The sequence below is a fragment of the Carica papaya genome, chromosome 4 (assembly GCF_054855325.1).
Source record: "Carica papaya isolate Zhongbai chromosome 4, ASM5485532v1, whole genome shotgun sequence".
Taxonomy (NCBI): Eukaryota; Viridiplantae; Streptophyta; class Magnoliopsida; order Brassicales; family Caricaceae; genus Carica; species Carica papaya.
Genome location: NC_142312.1, coordinates 2,380,382 through 2,401,093, shown reverse-complemented (window position 1 = coordinate 2,401,093; position 20,712 = coordinate 2,380,382). Strand labels below are relative to the sequence as shown.

Here is a 20,712-nt window from a genome sequence, read left to right as displayed (position 1 = left end):
ACATACAATACAAAACTTTAAAAGATTAGCTCAAATAAAAGAAACATTGATAGATAATGTAGATGAACATAATCAGTTTTTCCTAAATTTGAATCTGATTTAAAGTAAAAAATGCGAGAATAAAATGAATTACAAAGAAATCCAAAATTTGTAAATCGATGTTACAGGATATGCACTATCATGAACCAATAAATATATACATAAAATTATTTGTACTCAATTTTGATTTTATTAAATTTAATGAGATAATATGAAATGATATATAAGATAAATTTTTAGATTAAATAAATTTTTTAAAAATTGAGAGTCAAGATTGCAATCATTTATTTTGGATATATACATACAATACAAAATCTTAAAAGATTAGCTCAAATAAAAGGAATATTGATAGATAATGTGGATGGACATAAACAGTTTTTCCAAATCTTGAATTTGATTTAAAATGATAAATGCGAGAATAAGAGAAATTACAAACAAATCTAAAATCTGTAAGTCGATCTTACATGATATATACCATCATGAACCAACAAACATATACATAAAATCACTTATAACCAATTTTGATTTACCTAAAATTAATGAAATAATTTGAAATGATATTTAAAATAAATTTTGAGATTAAAGATTTTTCTTTAAAATTAGGAGTTAAGATTATAACCATTTATTTTGGACATGTACATATGATGTAAAATTTTAAAAGATTAATTCAAATAAAAAGAGTTTTTGAAATGTTTGAATTTCTAACACGTAAAAGTGGCATATAATAATTCAATTACTTCATTCCACGAGACTTCAAAACCTTCAATGCTTAATAAATCAAGTTTTATTACTTAATGAATAACAACTAAGTAAACTACTAATTAATATTAAATCTAACTTTGTTTTACCTTGGAATCAATCGACTTCATTTACCAAAACTCAACACCAAAACAACGAAATTCACTCTCCAAAAGTTTCACTAACGCAAAATATCTCTTATTAGAGTAAATATATATTTTTCTCATCCATGTTTAATTTTTCTTTTAATTTAAATGATCAATCCGGGTAAAATTAAAAAAAATAAAAATCCAAAGACAACAAATTATCACTTGTTTCATTGTAAATTAACCTTATGAGTTTTTAATGATAATTAATAATTTAATTTTTTATTTTATATAAATATATTTATGAGTAGATGAAATTTGCACTTGAATTTCTAGTAGCAAATAATTTTATCTGAAATTAAAAAATAATAATCTTAAAAATAAATAATTTGTTTAACCTGCAAATAATTAAATTAATTGTTAAAATTATAATTTCTTAAAGAATAGCAATAAGAAAAAAAGGAGAGATTACAGAAAAAAAAGGGTGACTGGGCCCAAGCGAGCCCAAAAGACGGAAGGCAACCCCACTTATGGTGGAAAATATATCGAACGGCCGACCATTAATATTTATTTTTTCCTTCTCTCCTATTGCCATTCACCCCCCAGACCAAATCAAGACAACCTCTGTAACCGCCTCTGCTAACGTCAGCCGACGGTGTCCGTCGCATGCTTCTTGTTGCTGCCACCTGAGATAGACATCCAGAAATCGGGGCTCCGAACTCGAATCCTCAACGCCATCCCCAGGTTCTTTTATTCGTTTCTTTTATGTTCCGGGGTTTAGGGTTTTGCCATTCCATGTGAATCATCAATTTCTGCGGAGCAGTTCCTTGGTTCTTTTATATTAGTTGTATTTTTTTCCTCCGAAATTTCTCTTTTCTTCTTTTTATGTTGCTGGATGTTTCAATTTTTTTTTTCACTGGGTTTAGGCTGGAATTTCTCTCTCTTGATGCACTGATTGGTTTTCAAACACATAGCCAAAAAATCCCGTATGCGATTCATTGATAAGGTGGTTAAAGTGACAGAGAAGAGAATGGGGTGAATAGAAATAAGCGATTTTTCCTTCTTTTTTTTTTTTCAAGAATTTCCCCAGTACGACGACATTTAATGTGAACCCTGCATCCTTGTGTCTTCTCTTACCGAATTTAGTCGTTAACAATTAAAGTCAGAGAATTTTTTCACATTTGTTGGTTTGGTTAGATATTGGCCTGAAAACAGATTTTTTTTTTGGATTTCCTAACATTCTGCTGATAATTTCTTTTAGACGGAGGAGTCCAGTGTATGTACTTGTATTAGTAATGTTAATTGAACCAGTTTTATTAGTAATTGTGTTGAAATGAGTGTGATCAATCTTATAGGTACCACTAAGTTGTTGATTAAGAGAATGCAAGAATGAGTTGAGGTTTCAGGATCTTAGTATGGGCCCTCACTTAGAGCAGAAAGGGGAGACCAAAACAAGGATGGATATTTCTGATACTAGGGAGAATGGGACAATACCTCAAGATCCAGAAGATAAGACTATGCTATGTGCTAGTAATTTTGAAGATCACAGCTTTGATGTAGAAGCTATAATTGATAATGTTCCTGGTGGAAGAGAGGATAAGGAGCTTGATATAATTGGCTGTACAAGTTCTGGTGATCCTGGGATAGTTGAGGCTGAATGCCAGGATGCAACCGAGAACTCTAGTTCATTTGATGACACAGTATCTGGCCCAGAGAATGGTTTAGTTACAAGTGATCATGAAGTTGAGTCGCCATTTGATGACACATTGCCATTTGAAGGATATGATGGAGTTCTTAGGATGAGGTATTGTTTATTGTAAAAAAGTTGAGAAATTGTTTTTCATGTTTAAATCACAGTATTACGCTGCTTCTGAATTTCCAGGAAGAGAAGGTTGACAGATCATTGGAGGAGATTCATACGTCCTCTGATGTGGCGATGCAAATGGATAGAACTGCGAGTTAAGGAATTTCAATCTCAGGCATTAAAATATGATAAAGAACTTGCAGAGTATGATCAACAAAAACAGTCCGAGTTTGAAAAGTTTGCAATAGATGGAGTAGACACAAGATCACAACCATTTTCTGGCGAAAGACAAAAAATTATGAAGAGGAAAAAAAGAAAAAGGATTGAAGAAACTACTGATATTGCGTCGTATATGTCACACCACAATATGTTTTCCTATTATGGTATGTAGTTCGCATAATTCCTGCTTAATGCAGTTTTATTTGCTGATCAAGAATCTGATAAGTTATCTCTTTTCTCTTATGCTTTGCTTTTTTGCCCCCAGAATCTAGAAAGTCTGCTGCTGATGGTGCTGTAGTTGATGATATTTGCGGTAAAGCAGGTAATAAGTGAGAATTCTTTTACAGCCACACCCATTTGACTTAACTAACTAGAGTAATCATCTATGAAGTTCCAATAGTATATTTTATGATCAACCTGCTCACAAGATTCCTGCATCCTGAATCCAAGCCAATAATAATTGGCATTGTATTTTTTAATGATGAATAAGGCTTTCTCTCCCTAAAAATCTCTCTACACTCGTTACCTGCACAGCTCACCCAAACCCTAATCAAGACCCTCCCCACCTCTTATCTGACCATTCCAACATGCCCTCGGGGTACATCTCATGGCAAGGCCGACCAGATCTCCTGTCCTTCCAAAATGTCCCATGAGAACTCCAAGCGCTTTATCCTCATAGGGAGAAAATCGTTTGACATCGTCTGTGAAGGAAAAAATCTCGATGGATTAAGAATCTTTGCAAATGGAAGAGGAAACAAAATCTCTATCGGTCTCAACAAGAAAGAAGTAGATTAGTTAGTCGAATGCCTCAGTGATTTTTATTGGAATAAAGGTGGTAAAACTTGCGGGAGAAATTTCACAGGACATCATTACCATCTCTTCCTTGCTTTAGTAAGGAACAGAAGAGGTCGTAACCTCGTGCTTTCAGAGGAAAAAAGTTGCTTTGTTAAAAGAATCTTCTTTCTTGACGACCATAAAGCGGGCAGCTGGTGGTGAACCTTGAAAGCTATCTTGGAGCTAACAGACACCCCCCTAAAAAATCCTTTCACTCAAAAACGTGTACAAGCGGCCCCTATCTTCGAAGATGCATGTACTCATCAGGTCCAAGCTGAACCCACACACTTCTCCTTATTTTGCCCGAAATGTTAGTACAGTATCTGCATCGTTCTCACAACTCTACCTGAGAAGTCGTTCGTTGATGTCCTGGCTTCTTCCTCGATCAACCCTAGTCGAGCAATGAAGAAGACTCCTGACCCATCACTGGCCCCAAAAAATTTGGCTTTTGAATTTCAAATCCGCAATGGATTTCGCAGGCGTCCACATCCACTGCAGAAACCCATGAAATGAGTTTTCCCCAAACCGGGCCAGACTAAGCCCATCATTATGCAAAAACCTAGATATTCGAGGGAGGAAAAAGGAAAATGGGTTGATCACATTGGACCCAGCAAGGAGGCCTCTAAATTGTTCGCCCGTCCAAAGTCCAAACATCAAACAAACTTATGGCAATGGAGACCTAAAAAGAAAGCTGCTACATCCTCGACTAGAATAAAATTCATTGACCTGGAACCACTTATGGATAAAATCCCTCGAAACTCAGACTCTCCTCAAAACCCCTCGCAAACTGAAACCCTAATTACTGATGCCCCTGCTTCCTCCCCACTTGAGCAAGCTATCTATCCTGTTTCGGTTGCCGAACCCGCCATTGTGCTCAACACTCTCTTGTTAAACTTTGATTCTACACCTGGTTTGGGTTCCTAAAAGCTGCCCTTTGAACACAAGCCCTCCATCAGATATATCTTTACCTGATGACATGGAAGCAAAGTTTTTCTACTCCTCATGGGTGCGAAGAAACATCCTTAGAGTTAGTAAATTGTTGGGTGTCGCTTTCGAACGCTATGAATTCCAGGCCATGGCTCTGTTTGCTGAACTTGAAAAAAGAACGCTTAAGAAAAAAAAAGGGACAGAATCTGAAAAGAAGAAGAAGATGACAGCAAGTGGTTGCAGAGAACTAAAAAGACTGATCAACTATGACGGTAAGCAGAGGCACGATAAGGTTTGTGGGGACTCTCTAGCCATTGATCTATGATTGATAAAATCATCTCGTGGAACGTTAGAGGCCTGAATGATTCAAAGAAAAGGAACATCATCAGGGGCTGCCTTAGTCGATGGAAGCCTGATCTAGTTTGTTTCCAGGAATCAAAACTTGACTCAATCAATGACTATTTGGTGAAAAGCTTATGGAATTATAAAGAGATTGGCTGGTTATCTCTACCCGCTAACAATAAAGTGAGTGGCATACTGATCATGCGGAAGGACATCTTGACCTGCATTGACCATCATCTGGGGTTTTGCTCTGTCTTGCCACTTCTCAAACACAAACAATAGTGAATGATGGTTCTTCACAGGTGTTTATTGCTGAGGCGCCAATGACGAACACTCCCTATGGGCAGAACTTTCTCATTGTCATGCGTTGTGGGGTGTGAATGGTGTGATTGGTGGTGACTTCAACATGGTCTTTAGGCACTGTGAAAGATCGGGAAGCCAGTTCTCGACTCTCATATCTCAAGAATTCAAAGTGTATTGACAATCTCGGTTTGGAAGACCTACCTTTAAGTGATGAACAATGGACCTGGAGTAACCAGAGGGACGTACCTTCATTCTCCTGCATTGACCATTTTCTTGTTTCCTCTGATCTATTTCACTCCCTTCCGGGTCTGCAACAAAAGGTAATTCCCCCTCCTCTCTTTGATCATTTTCCAATTTGTTTGGCTTCTGTGGTATCAGGTGGGGACCGGTCCCATTCCATTTCGACAACAAATGGTTAAAGACGGACAACTTTAGAGCTATGGTTTCCAAAGTCTGGATGGAAGTTGTTTTTTAGGGGACGGCAAGCTACTGTCTTAACTCCAAACTCCGCCATTTGAAAACTGAAATCAAAATCTGGATCAAAGAGGTGGGATTGAAGGAGCAGACTCGGATTAATGATTTATTATATGAGTTGGTGGACCTGGATCACTTTGAGGCTACAATGGGTTTGAACTTTGATGACAGGGATAAAAGAAACGTACTCAAAGTGGAACTAGTTAACAAAATGCATTGGGAAGCTATCTCTTGGAAACAGAAAGCAAGGGAGAAATGGATCCGCGAGGGTGATAAAAACTCCAAATTCTTCCACTGTTTGGCCAACCATCGAAGAAGAGCCAATTACGTAGAAAGTTTTGTGGTCAACAATAAAATCATCACTGGTAACGAGGCTTTACAAGAAGCTGCTAAATCACATTTCCAATCCCTCTACACAGAAAATGTATGTGACATGCCAAAGTTGGATCATATTTGTTTTGACAAAATCGGGGAATCGGAGCGGTTACTATACTGGAAGCTGAATTCACCGAGGAGGAAATTTTTTCCTGCTTGAAGGATTGTGATGACGATAAAGTCCCTAGCCCTGACAGCTTCAACATGACATTTTTCCAGAATTTTTGGCACGAAATTAAATCGGATGTACTTAAGTTCTTCAATGACTTCCACAGGCATGGCTCTTTTGTGAAACCATTAAACTCCACTTTCATCGTTTTGATTGCCAAGAAAGATGGTGCCGATTGTATCATTGATTTCAGGTCAATTAGCTTAATTAGTTCTGTTTACAAACTACTATCAAAGGTATTGGCCAAAAGGTTCTCCAAGTCACTCAAATGCATTATTTGGTAACAGTCAGCACGCTTTCATCGATGGAAGGCAAATCACCGACGCAATTATGATTGCAAACAAGGTGGTCGATGATCTATCCCGTACTAAGAATAGTGAACTTTTATGTAAATTGGATATGGAGAAAGCCTTTGATAATGTCAGCTGAGAATTCATTGACTACATGCTCGAAAGAATTGGATACAGAATCAAATGGAGGAGATGGATAAGAACCTGCATTTCCTCTACCAGTTTTTCTGTTTTGGTAAATGGCGGTCCTTCATTTTTCACTGCCTCCAAAGGTTTGAGACAGGGTGACCTTCTCTCCCCTTTGCTTTTTATTTTAACAATGGAAGCTTTGAATAAATTGCTATTGCAAGCCAGAACACTCAATCTTATCAAAGGTATCACAGTCGGGCATGAGGGAAAGATGGAGATCTCGCATCTATTTTTCGCTGATGATACTTTACTTTTCTGCCAACCAGACATCAGTACTCTTCTTCACTTAAGGTGAATACTTCTCTGTTTCCAAGCGGTGTCCGGTCTACGCATCAATTTGGCTAAATCTGAGCATGGTTGGTTTGAGTCTTAACACCTTTACAGTGGCATTAGCCCAGGTACTAAATTGCAAAGTGTCACAGCTCCCTATTAAGTATCTTGGAGTCCCGCTCAGTGCTAACTACAAAGACAGTGCTTTGTGGGATACTGTCACCAATATTTTTTTAAAAAAACTTGCAATATAGAAGAGGAAATTCCTCTCCAAAGGTGGGAGACTCACCCTCATAAAAAGTACACTTGCCAACCTCCCAACATACTACCTCTCTGTCCTCACTATTCCGGCCAATGTTGCTAACAAATTAGAAAAAATTCAATGCAATTTTCTGTGGGGCAGTGAGGAAAATAGAAGAAAATTTCATCTTGTAAAATGGGAGGATGTAAAACTACCCAAAAATCGAGGGGGACTCGGCCTCAGATCGCTGATCATTATGAATAAAGCCCTGCATGGCAAATGGATTTGGAGATTCTGGAATGAAGGTGACAACTTGTGGAAAAAAATTGTTGACTGCAAATGGAACATCAATGGAAATTATCCACACCGTAGAGGGAGCTATATCACTTATGGAAAAAGCTTATGGAGAGTCATCTCTTGCATCAACAATTTGGTACTGGATTGCTCATCTTGGGCTGTTGGCAGAGGAAACAAATGTAGATTCTGGACTGACAAATGGTGTGGTTCTTCCGATTTTCAACATCAATTCCCTCTCATTTTTGCAATTGCCAAAGACAAGATGTTGGTTGAGAATGCTTTTGACAGGGCAAATGGTGGTAGCTGGAATATCGCGGTCTCTAGGAATTTGAAGGATTGGGAAATTGCTGAATATGAAAGCTTATTAACTCTTATCTGCAATTAAACTCGCCAATAATGAGGACAAACTTCTCTGGAATATTGCCAACAATGGTATATTCTCAGTAAAATCCTTCTACCATTATTTGACTCCATACAACAGAATTAGATGTCCGGATTTCCCCACCAAATTGATATGGAACAGCACGGCCCCTCCGCGGGTCTCTTTTTTCACATGGGAAATTGCCAAGGAAAGGATTCTCACTCTTGATAACCTCATGGAAAAAGGTATTACTCTGGCTAATAGATGCTTCCTGTGTAAAATTGATGCCGAATCCTGTAATCATCTCCTACTACACTGTTCTTTCTTCCATCGGCTTTGGTCCATGGTTTTGGGGCTGCTTGGCATTTGCTGGAGCACTGGACAAAGGGAACTAAATGCTTGGGAATTTTTATTCAAACGAAACAAGAGCTATCGACTTATCCCTCTCACAATTTTTTGGATACTTTGAAAAGAAAGAAACAACCGTGCTTTTGAAGACAAAGATGATTCTTTTGTAAACATCAAGGACAAATGGTTTCACTTTTTTGGGTCCACCTTATTGGGACATCACCTTTGTAACCTTGATGATATTGGTTTTATTGTAAATATACTCTTAGATTTGTTAATCTTTTGTACATGGACGGCACCCCCTTGGTGCCTACTCTATTATATTTTCCTACTTTTTTATCTCGAAACAAAAAAAAGATTCCTGCATCTTGTTGACATTGTTATTTGACAATATTGTTCTCCCTGTTGCTTCTCAGAAGAAGCCTGCTAAGCTAAGGAAATTGTCATCCTTTTGACATTCTTTTGACATCTGTAGGAACTTTTTACTTCTGTTTAAAACTAAAGAACTTGTCAAATTTTTCAGTGATGATTTCTACAGATCATAAGACTATCAATGGAAATGATGAGATTGGTGTTAATCATCATGGATCGCTTCTTGAATTCAAAGATTGTGATAGTTACTTGGATCAGATCCTTTGGAAGATTGAAATGGCACAGTCAGAAACTCGTAAACTGAAGAGCCGAGTGGATAAGGTGTTGAGTGAATATCCTGGAAAGTTCTCTTCCGTTAATAAATTGAGCTGGTTTGCACCATGTGATGCATTGACCAGTTCTGATCAAAATCCTGCATCTCCTCCCAAAAATGGAGACAGAATGCCGGTTACATCTCTTTATACCTCATCCCAGCATGTATCTGAGGGTAACGTTGGAGATATTTTGATGCCCGAAAGTGCAGTTTCAAGTCATGGAGAGGTGACCCCTCTTCCTGATATGATGATCCGAAATACAGGACAAGGTTTTGCAGGGGCTTCATCTGAAGCTGTAAGTTATTTTCTGCTATTGCATTATTTTCCTGTGGATGTAAGAACAAATTTATTTTCAAATATCTATCACTGTTAAGTTTGGCATAATTGTATTTTATAGGTGACTAATATTAGTTGATACTAGACCTACATAAATTCTTTTTGTGTGTTTGTGCATCATATGGAGGTGTTGAACGACCTCTTCTGCAACCAAAACATGTGAACTCTCCCACCCCGTCCTGACCGTAGGGAAGTGCTATACTGACTGGTAGGGAGCACTTTTCACTAACTTGCTCCTTAATCATGGACCCACCCACTTAGATGGTGGCTGCTGATACTAGTTTCCCATAGATTTTGTTATCAATGGCAGGATCTAGGCATGAAAGCATTTATTTGGTAGGCACTTTTTCTCGAGAACAAATAAGTACTTGTTTTTTTTTTTTTAAATAAAAAGTGTGAAGAATATATATTAACATGGTACCACGAAACCAGAGGTATCACTCATTTACAAAAACTTTGCAATGTAGTGAAAGAGTCAATGACATTCCTAAAATACATATCACTAATAATGTCATGTCTTAATAAAATAAACCCAAAATAATGCATCTATTTATCTCTCAATCTATACATATCTGTCTCTTTACCCTCAAAAGTTTTAGAATTCCTCTTTTTTTCGAAGAACCCAAAAAATGGTCAATTGAATAAGTTTAATCAATCTACTATCTAAATGCACACCTTCCCAAGCCCACAATTCCTCCCTTATAGACAATAAGTACTTGATTATCAACATGAAATAATAAAAAGTTTCCTTCCTATGTGTATCTTATTTTCCTGAAAGTGTAGTCGCTGAAAAATTAGTTTACTGTTGCATCTTTATTTATTTCGTACAATGGTGCAAACTTGGAATTTCCTTCATGTGCTCCTTGTGCCTTTCTTCTGCCTGGCAGTCTGGGAACTTATCAAACTATGAATGCTATAGCATTTCCATTTCATGTCTTATTGGAGATAAGAATCCCGAGAGTTTGAAAATAAACCTGAGTTGAAGAAAATAAGAAATTAGTCTGCTGTTGCATCTTTCTTTCTATTCATTTCGTACTATGGTGCAAATTTGGGACTTCCGTTATGTGCTCTTTGTGCTTTCTTCTGCCTGGATGTCTGGGAACTCATCAAACTGTGAATATTATAGCAATTTCATTTCATGTCTTATAACCTCAGTTGAAGAAGAAAAGGCATTAAATTTCTTTTACATTCTTCTGCAGTGATTCAATTTTCAAAAATAAAAATGCAATTGTTTGAACTTCCATACCATTCCTTAATTAACAAATACAGGCTTCATTATTTTGTTTCTTTGGGACAAGTGGAATTGACCATCTATCACATGACATCAGCAGGCTGAGGAAGGAATTCCGTTACATCATCAGGCAACGAAGGAAGATTTGCACAATTTTGAAAGAGTTATCAATCAGCTTACTGTGAAGCCACAAGAATCAATGGAAATACTGACTGTTTCTCCACCTTCTCGGTCTAGGGTTCCCACTAAGAAGAGGAAACAGGGAAAGCGGAAATCAGGCCCATGGAGACGGAAATCCTCAGGTTAGCCGGATAAGGGTGTTTGAAGAAAATGGTTTTCCCCCCAGAAGTAGAATAATCAATGCTGTGAATTATATGTACATGCTGTTAATTCTGATCCACATTTTCTCTACTCTCTCCTTTTGCACATAAGAGATACAATGCTCCTGCTGATTTTTCAAGCAAAGAGAAGGAAAGTATTTCTATTGCAATATGTAAATGCTACTCTTTCAACACAGTATTGAGATCATTATGTATCTATCTATTTTGCATTTCTTGGGGTTCTTTTAGGTACAGGCCTTTCTGTTTTATTTGGGTGATTGGTTTAATATTTTAAGTTGGTCCCAGCAACAAGATAGATCTGACTTGTGATATATTTGCATCATTTTCTTCTTTCTATGTGCCTTTGTTTAATAAGTTTTTTAAGTTATTGTAAGAATACAATTATGATATTGTATCTGAGGCTACATTTGGAACAAATGAACTTATTCACAGATGATATATATATGTTCTATTCTTTCATAGATAAAAAGCATGGACTTTTAAATATTGAAATAATTCACCAAATGCTGAGCTTTAAACTAAAAAAAGTAAAAGCAAACACAGGATAATTGTTTCAAATTGGAAGCCAGCATCAGGTGAGATTACTATAAGATGCTATATTTCCCAGGAAAACCCTTCTGGAAAGCTTAGTGGAAACAAGAGCCAAGACAGTTGCCGATGGCACAAAGATAACATCAGGTACAACCTTCAATAACTTCAACTGCGGTAAACTCTCTCCTGCTCTTTTGGCTGCCATGGCTGCCGGGGGTGTTGCTATTCCTGTCATCATGGTCGTATTATCTAGCTTACTCAGCTGTATGCTCTTCTTCATGAATTCCATGAAAACTTGCTTTTTTCCTGATTGTTCAGCTTCTTTCCATTTTCTGAAACATGCCTGCAAGGTGCTTGATTTTATGTCGCCTTTTTTTTTGGTATGGTTTAAGAAGTAAAAATATTAAAAGGGTCTCACCTCAATTTCCTTTCTTGTTGGGGCATCGTAGTGTTTGCCCGGCAGAGCTGAGTTAAAGTTGCTGGACATGGTGTTTTCACAGGCAAGAATCAGATTATTTCCCAAGGAATTTTTCATATAATACATATATATATACACACACACACAAAGACTGGAATCTAAGATCTTTTGATTCTGATAATTTATTATGTCTTGTTGGGAGTGGATCCTACAGAATGTTGTAGATGAAAGTTAATTGCTCTGCATTTTCTTACTTGAGGATATCAAGAATAGCAATGTGGAAGTCATCGAAAGTATTGATTTCTTTTTCTGTGAATTGCCTGTAGAGTGACGCCGTTAAGAAATTTAACATCTGCGTTGACGGTAACCCTGATAATGTAAACAATCATTCATCAGTTCACGTTGAAAGTCACCGTTATCCCAACTCCTAGTTTGCTTTTCATCGCCATTTGACTGGACATCATTCATGAATGACATATAAATTTTTAAGTTAAAATCATTTTATGCTGTAATTTTATATATGACTTACTTTTTACAGTTCCTTCAATTTATTTTTCACTTTCATTTAAATTAACTTTCAGTTATAATATATTACTCGGGGTAATAATATATATTTACGTTACAACTTCTTTTCTGCTTAAACTACCGAGACTCCTTTAGGTTCTTTAGATCTAAAATTTCAACTTCACTGGGTACATTAAAATATTTTTCAATATAAATTTTTTTCTAAAATTTAAAATTTTAACATTTCACAAAATTGCAATTCTTATTTATTTTCAGAAATAAATAAATATATAAATACCCATTAATCTAGAAAGATAAAAAAAAACTAAAATCTAAATAGAATCTCTAATGCTTATTTCTTAAACTATGAACTCAAATCTTATTTCCGAGGAGTTAAAGAGAAAACTTGAGAGGAACTCAAACATAGCTTAAGATTAGTACAAAAACTTGGAATAAGAATTAACTAAAAATCTATAAATACATAAATAAGTCAACCATGATCAGGTTAAGAAATTAGCAACCCAAGAGAAATAGAGCAAACCTTTTCCCATGAAACTCATGTAGGAACCCATTTTGCAGACACTCCGTTCTAATCCAGTTAGATGAAATTTGTCTATTGTGTCTCTGTGTGTTTGTATATATGTATATGTATGTGTGTGTGTGTGTATATAGGAGATGAGAAGAAGAGCATATCTTTGCTAGCCTGCTTTGTCAGAAAAGCAAGGAATGTCTTCAAGAGGGGGAAGTAAACAAGGAGAAAAGGATCATCTCCTTTGTAGTCTTGAACCTCTTCACTTCCTTTATACTTGCATGATCTTTTCTTGATAAAACAAAAGGCAATCATTTCTTTATTTAAATCATCCAAATCATGATAACAGAAATCGAGAAAGAAGAAAAGCATAACAATGATGAACTATGAAATGCTCTGTTCTCCTAACCTGGATAAATAAAGATATCGAACTCTGTTCCTGATGAATCTATGAACAGATTACAAGTCATCTAATCTTTTTCATGAATTGATGAACATCACATAGTCATGTGCTTTTTATAAGATTGCTTACAATGCCAAATACATATATGGCCGTGTAATTATACATATAGTGGGTAAGATAGAAAAACATGTAGTTATATACATATGGTATACATGATACATGTACATGTAATTATACATATATGGTACATACAAAATGAGATATCAACCTCCCATACCGTATGAAGAATGAACATTTTGACCAGAAGAGTATTCCTCGGCTCGGTGATTGGAAGCAAGCAAGTTGACCTGCGCAGACAAGGTCCTAACTTGTTTACTCTTCTGAATAACTCAATATGGTTTTTGTCATACAACACTATCACTTTTTTAGGTGTTTACTCATGTCTAAGCTTTTAAACACGAACACGTAAAAGTTCAAAATTAAATAACTCAAAATTAGAGAGAGAATATATGTATACCTAAAAGATAATAGCCTAAGAAATTTAATGATTTTATGTAAAATGACAAACATCATAGTTGATTACCTCCATGATCTCCCACTTTGAGCGAAAACGTGTGGAGGCTGCTAAAACACTCATGTGAAATGGCTGCTTTCACCAAAGATAACTAGTCATTTTTCTATCAATGAATAGTCAATGAATACAAATAATCACTGAACATAGATAGTCATCTTTTTCATTTATCCTTGGACCGGATAAAATTGGTATTGTTGTGAAAATTAGTCTAGAAATATGGACTTTAAATTGTGTTTCTCTTTTTTTTTTTTTCTCTTTTGGTGTTGACTAAGCTCATTATTCAAGAAAATTATTAAGCTTATACATGCACCATGTATGTAGACTGTAGCTAAAAATCTTACCCTGAAAGGATCACCCCGTAAGGACTGCACGAACATAGGATTTCCCGATTCCCTATCCTGCAATCAAGTGACAAATATCTCACAGTTTTAACAAGAGGAGGCATTTAGAAGACAATGAAAGGAGACGAACCTCCAAATAAACATCCCTCAGTCGCCTTCCAGTTTGAGTACAGCATATGTGAACGGCATGCTCATCGCAACTCCCACTGATAATATAATCTCCTCCATTGATGTAGTATGATCGGGTGTAGTTATGAGCACTTCCTGTTGAAGTTATGTCGAACTTCGTATGGAGCCTTCCATCTGCTGCATAAAGTTGCTTGACCTAACACCATTTTTACAATTATTCACCATCTTGAACCAACTAAAGAAGCAACAGTTTCATTAACATTGACCAAAGGAGAACAAGTTTGGCCAATTTGAGAGAGTAATTAAAAAAAGTATACCTATGAATTGATTCCAGATTGGATCAACCTCATATGGGCAAATATTTAGAGAAAAATATTGCAAATATATTGGAACTTATTACAAAGTAAATAACATGGAGGTTATAATTACAAATTAGTCATCGTATAAAAAACATATTTCTCAGTTCAATCCAATTTCTAAAATATATAAATGATAGTTTAATATGTATCACCCTATAGTTTTATGTATATACCAAGATTATATCATTAAGTTTATAAGATGCTTCTATGGATAATAGGACATGATATTTTCTCGATTTGTCTAAATTTCATCCAGCATGTTACAGTATTGGTATGAAGAATCTACATCCAGGTACCTCATTGTCAATTGATGAGACGAGCAAATAGTGATCATCAGGAGAAAAGCAAACCATCACGTTTCCTCTTGAGCTTGAAGCCGTATAGCAAGGCTGTGTAGGTTTTTGTCTCAAATCCCACATCTTCACATGATTATCAAACGACGAAGTGGCAAATAGGAATGGCGAGTGGTGAGCAAATTTAGCAACGTTGATGGGTTCCTGATGCAGATTTGTGAACAACTGTAGTCGTTTTCCACTACTAACATCATAGAGAGCAACATTTTTCGAGTATCCACTAGCAAGAAACTGATCATCGGTTGAATTGACATGAACAGAAGTCAATTGCTCGAAATCATCATATGTTACTACATCTGCACTTCGGCTGATCTTTGCAACTCTTGGTGGCATGCGACTGATGTCAAACAACTTCAAGCAACCATTATCTGAACCAGCAACAAGCTGATTATTCAACAAAGACAAAAAAGCCATCAGTGATTGTCTACCAGGAACAGGCATTTCATTACTTGAACAAGATAATTATATGCATAATACATGTGTATATACATATATGTATTTGTTAAGATAATTAAAAATAAAATTCCCTAGAAGTAGATAATTAAAGAAGAAATGCTGTATGGTACCACATACTTTTGATGGATGTTTCTTAAGCCAACAGAGACCAAGAACACTGTTCATAGCCCCTGTAGAAGGAATATAACTGACAACATTCCCATTTTCATGGTTGATAACAACTACTTCTCCATCCAGAGTTCCAAATGCCATTAGCCCAGAGTTAGATGGATGATACTCGAACTGCCTTGGACGAAGCCTCTTGTTTTCTTCTTTGTATATGCAGTTAAAGCTAGATAATGGACGCAATTGCGGCCAGGCAGAAGACCTGAATTTGGCACCAATAAGAGATCTGGAGAAGGAAATTTGACTCTTTCCAAAAGGAGATGGCACATCTGACTTTGAAGAGTTCTGGAAGGAGATACCATTACCACTTGTTCCTATTTCACGCTTTTGCAAAATACTTGTAACACTTTCTTTATGTGACCGTTTATATGGTAATTGCTCATAATACTTTGAAAAGATAGTCCTGGCTAGTTCCCGCTCCTTCATTTTGATAGGCAAATTATCTAAAACTTCCAAACGCGTCAATGAAGCAACAAGATATTCCCTGTAATGTTTCTCAAAGCAGATGGGAGAAGGATGATGTGAGCTATACCCCTTTGGTGTTGTAGTGGCATCTCTCAAATCCACCAGCTTATGTACTCTTACAAGCAATTCATCTTTCTCTTGAGTCTATAAGTCACCAAAAGAAACCAGTTAGAATAAAGTTTCCATCACTAGTAAATGATGATCCTTTGCCTTTTATTATACATTAATATCTTAAGCATCTCCATACCTGATCATACAATTTGTCATGTCCATTCGAAGTAGGAAGGACAGTAGATAACTTCAGCAAATCAATCTTCTGAAGGTAACTTGGAAGTTCAGTTCCAGTAACAGTTGGTGAATCATCTGTTGTTTTATGAACCTCACTAATGACAAATGACTCTTTGAGAGAAAGCAAACCCCCTGCTTTTTCGTCAGTGCCAAATGTATGAAATTCGGCATCTCCAGGACTTATAAAAGGTGTCTCATCATACAAGCAGATATTCAACTGAGATGAAAAAGTCTTACCTACAAGCTCTTCCTTCTCAGAAGGTGATGCAGGACATGCCCCAGTATCCGTGCAACACAAGCAATTTTGAAATCGTAGTTCCACCAGGGAAGGAAGTTTTGATAAGGCAGCAGCCGTTGTCCACAGATTCACAACTCTTGTCTCACACATTGAGAGACACATCAGATTTGGCATGCAAGAAAAACAGTCCTTTTGCAAACTAGCAAGTGAAGTACAAAAATCTAGATTGAGGGTGTGTAAACGGACAAATCTCCCAACCATGTTGAGACTCTTGAGAGTATTTGATCTTAAGTGCAAGACATGGCAAGACAAGCCTTTCCTGCAGAGATCCCTGGTGAGAACTGAAATAAGTCAATAACTGATGCACATCATCATTCATCAAATCATAGATTCACTAAGAGCAGTATTATACATACAAATGCTAGGACAGGAATGTTGGAAAGCCAATGAAAAATGCCTAATGCATTATAAGAATTACCTAAAAGACTAGAAATCTGTAAGTTCTTTTTGCTTTGATTCTGCTCTATTTCTATTCTATTCCGTAATCTCAGTTTCTTGATATTTAGGATTAGATAATTCTCTCTAAATTGGGATGTAGTTATGGATTTATTGCGGAAACCTTTGTAAAAAGAACTTGTTAAGAAAAAAATATTCAATCTCTGAGTTATAATAACACTTTTTAGACAAATTCTTCTTCTTCTATTATTCATAGGAGCTGCAGATTTATTTGATGCAATTCATGCTGTTGCACAAAACCCCATGGAGGATTTAGAAAACCTGCTTTTAGCAAGGCATAGATTAAAGTCTAAACCTATTCCTCCAACCAATGCCCTTGATAAGTAAAAGATCCATATGAAAGCTACACATTGCATGACCAAAAGCTTTTACGATTAAAGTTGGACGCAAATGTCATATGTTAGTGTAGCATAACAAAAAATTTAATAAGCTTTTTGTAATGCCTTTTAAAAGATGACAGGTTCATGTTTCACAGTCAAAAGTTTTTTTTTCTTTTGACAGAGCGAAGGAAATGAGGGAAAATCTACACTGATAATCTACAATCTGTCATAATTAAAGAAAACGAGTTATCAAGTCAGAAAATGTGAATGCATACCCCAAAAAATCTTTCCCCGGTGACATGTTCCTGAGATCAACAACACGGAGCTTTAATTTGACTGCATTCATCAAACACAGAATATCCTCTTCACTCAGGATTGAAGGAGATTCATGAAGTACTATGTCAACCGCATCAAGTTCAGAAGAGTCCACTGCACCCAATGTATCAATTAGTGGAGAGATATCAGCATCATTTAACTGGTCCAACCAAACCATAATGCTGCGCTTATCTCTTTGGAAGTTTTGAACCCTGGCCTGAAAAATAATAAAATAGATGGTGATGTAGGCTTTTTTTGTCTTCAACAGCTTAGAATGCAGGTTCCACAGAAATTGAAGAACTAATACAAAGCTTTTGGAACTGAATGAGGAAAATGGATGCAAGTGGCAACTATATAAGATTGCAGAAGGCCATCATTACGTTTAGTAGAAGACAGTTCACATTGCTCACAAAAGAAAAAAGGAAAGGAGAAGATTTGCTAGTGAAGATTTCATTAAAAGGAAGGGGATGATAAAATCGTCTCTTTGCTTATGGGGAACGCAGGCAGAAACTTTTGTTCCAATCTCGTTTCCAAATATATTTCACTAAAAGCATAAATTAAAATTATGAAGCAAATCCCTTAAATAAATTAGGAAATTTATAGCAGTCAATTTTGGTATTGACTGCCATAGAACTGCATTTTAAGTAACTTAATTTACTCTGAGATTATCACAAGTTATACTCTTCGCTGCCAGCATATTTGTCTCATGTAAATGGTGGATATGCATTAATTTTTTAAGTTTGCTTTTTTTTTAAGTACTGATCATACAACACTGAACGCTTCTATCTTCTCCAACCACCACCAATTTCTACCTAAAAACACCAGTGTCCTTTGTGGCTCTAATATTCTTATGGCCCAATCTCTAGAAAGTGCTAAACATTTTTCCACCACCAACAGTATGAGTAGTATGAAACATGGTTAAAACCAATAACAAACCCAATATAAAAAAAAAATAATAATAATAAAAAAACCTAAGACGACGAAACCAGGTAAACCTTAATAAACTGACCTTAGAAAACCAGGATAATACTGCAGAATTTGGTAGCACCTCGTGCTGCCTGCAAGAATCAAGATACCTAGTGCCCAGAGAGAAAAGAACAACATAATTAGCAAGAATAAACAGGCTAAACAAAATCAATTGGTCACGTATTCGAACAATCAAGACCTTAAATAAAGATATTAACACTACTACTTATAAAATCTATTCCTTTCTTTTCCACCTCCAAAATGTGCTAAAAGAACTCAGTGAACTGGCAGGGAACTTGCTATATAACAAGTTACCGAACTTCATCTCAGCTCAGAGCATTAGGAAAATTCAGTCTGTACATTAACAGTAACAACCTGTAGAAATAAAATTTGTGCCACACGAATTTCTATGATTCAAGAATTATAGCCTTTTCACCGTTTCAATCACACAAAGCCCCTTTCTGTAATGAGGTGTGAGTGATATTCAATTGAACTTATCATTATATTTAAATATATATATATATATATTATGCCAATCCACAAACAGCTCGAGATCATTAAATCGAGAGTCATCATTTCTACTTCCCATCCATGATTCAATTAAACAAAGTTGACATCCTTGACTCCAATTAATAACCAAAAAAGAAAAAAGAAGCCAAAAGTACAGAAGAAAATTCCATACAGTGTAGTCGACTGTTTCAGCTGTGAATTCAATTATACCCACGACAACTTTCTCTCTCAAACTTTCACGTACAAATTCTCCAATTCCAGTCACAACCATCATTAAATCCAACTAAACGGTCCAAAATTAGCAATTATACCCATGTTCATACCCAGATGCTCAATAACCCATAATTTGCAGCCAAAATTAGCAACAACAACAGCCATGAAAGGAGACAGAGATCAGAGAGGGAAAAACACAGAGAGGTACCTAGCTTCTAAGCAGGAAATATCCATGATCTCGATCTTGGAGCTTGCTGTGATTCACATTTGCAGGAGTAGAGAAGTCAATGGATGGAAGAAGCTTTTAGAATGTCAGAAATATCCAGGTCCCAAAAGGGGAGTTTATGGTAGGAAAGGAAAGTTAGTTGACATTTTGTGCCATATAAGTGAAGTTGCTTCTCACAAAAACACATGCGGAAAAAGGATAAACACAAGAGGAAGAAGTTGAGACATATCATCAGCCTTGTGTGTTTAAACAAGCAGACAACGATGTTTCAACAGCCATGGGGTCTCTCCATATGTTCAATTTTTTGTTCATGGCAGATTTTTCTTTAGATTTTTTTGTTTTTTTTCTTCGAGATCACACACAATACCTTTATTTTTTAAATTTTTCTCTTTTTTTTTTTAAAAAATTATGAATTAAAATATATTAGCAATTTTTGAGTTAAACTTTAAATTGCAAACAAAAAATTACCAAAATTTATCATATAACTTAAGATTAAAAATAGTTTTTGGCTTTTTAAAATTGTAAATATTTAATCACAATAGTAAAATTTTAACTTACAAATGTAATTTTTTTGAAAAGTAAATGTTGAACTTAAATTATTAAATATGACTATCTTCTAATTATGAAATATTACTTAAAAATTCATAAAATTTAACTTAAATAAAATTTGAAAAAAGGGCAAAACTTTAATTTAGCATATAATTTTGTAAAAAAAAAAAAAAACGGCTGTTGCAGGTAGAATAAAACTTAGAACAATATAAATTATGGAACAGAGTTGATTGACAAATTAGTATAAAAAATATATATAAATGAATTATCAAAATCATTATCCCAAGTTTTGATATTACATACATATCAAAACTATCTCTAATTGCGTTTGAAAATATTAACGTTTGTATCATATCTTATAATAAAAAAAAATGTAAGTGAAATCAATTGAATATTTTCAGTGTCAATTGAAAATGAATTGACTACAAATTTCCGCTTTTTAAA

At 35.6% G+C, this 20,712-nt stretch overlaps 2 protein-coding genes across 8 annotated transcripts; one reads left to right on the top strand and one right to left on the bottom strand.

The window, feature by feature from the left end:
* Nucleotides 1-1,429: 1,429 nt before the first annotated feature.
* Nucleotides 1,430-11,236, top strand: LOC110822254 (uncharacterized). Of its 3 annotated transcripts, none has more exons than XM_088217296.1 (6): nucleotides 1,430-1,607; nucleotides 2,219-2,667; nucleotides 2,746-3,050; nucleotides 3,152-3,208; nucleotides 8,845-9,287; nucleotides 10,657-11,236. In XM_088217296.1, exons 2-6 carry the CDS (start codon nucleotides 2,279-2,281, stop codon nucleotides 10,864-10,866), a joined length of 1,404 nt encoding a protein of 467 aa, XP_088073422.1. In that variant the 5' UTR covers nucleotides 1,430-1,607; nucleotides 2,219-2,278; the 3' UTR covers nucleotides 10,867-11,236. The 3 variants fall into 3 exon arrangements, with proteins under 3 accessions (XP_088073422.1, XP_021908007.1, XP_021908006.1); XM_022052315.2 differs by having other exon boundaries at nucleotides 1,431-1,607; nucleotides 8,830-9,287; nucleotides 10,660-11,236; XM_022052314.2 differs by having other exon boundaries at nucleotides 1,431-1,607; nucleotides 8,830-9,287.
* Nucleotides 11,237-11,322: 86 nt separating this feature from the next.
* LOC110822253 (protein DWD HYPERSENSITIVE TO UV-B 1-like) lies at nucleotides 11,323-19,978 on the bottom strand. 5 transcript variants are annotated; one of them, XM_088217292.1, is made up of 14 exons: nucleotides 19,702-19,978; nucleotides 18,814-18,880; nucleotides 17,765-18,021; nucleotides 16,653-16,984; nucleotides 16,375-16,547; nucleotides 15,615-16,271; nucleotides 14,985-15,425; nucleotides 14,331-14,525; nucleotides 14,201-14,257; nucleotides 13,869-13,931; nucleotides 13,563-13,632; nucleotides 12,104-12,218; nucleotides 11,850-11,910; nucleotides 11,323-11,774 (listed from the first exon to the last, which is right to left on the bottom strand). In XM_088217292.1, the coding sequence occupies exons 1-14, from the start codon at nucleotides 19,725-19,727 to the stop codon at nucleotides 11,472-11,474; spliced, it is 2,817 nt and encodes a 938-aa protein (XP_088073418.1). In that variant the 5' UTR covers nucleotides 19,728-19,978; the 3' UTR covers nucleotides 11,323-11,471. The 5 variants fall into 5 exon arrangements, with proteins under 5 accessions (XP_088073418.1, XP_088073417.1, XP_088073419.1 ...); XM_088217291.1 differs by having other exon boundaries at nucleotides 16,375-16,984; XM_088217293.1 differs by lacking the exon at nucleotides 19,702-19,978 and adding an exon at nucleotides 19,453-19,685 and having other exon boundaries at nucleotides 16,375-16,984.
* Between the last annotated feature and the right edge of the window lie 734 nt (nucleotides 19,979-20,712).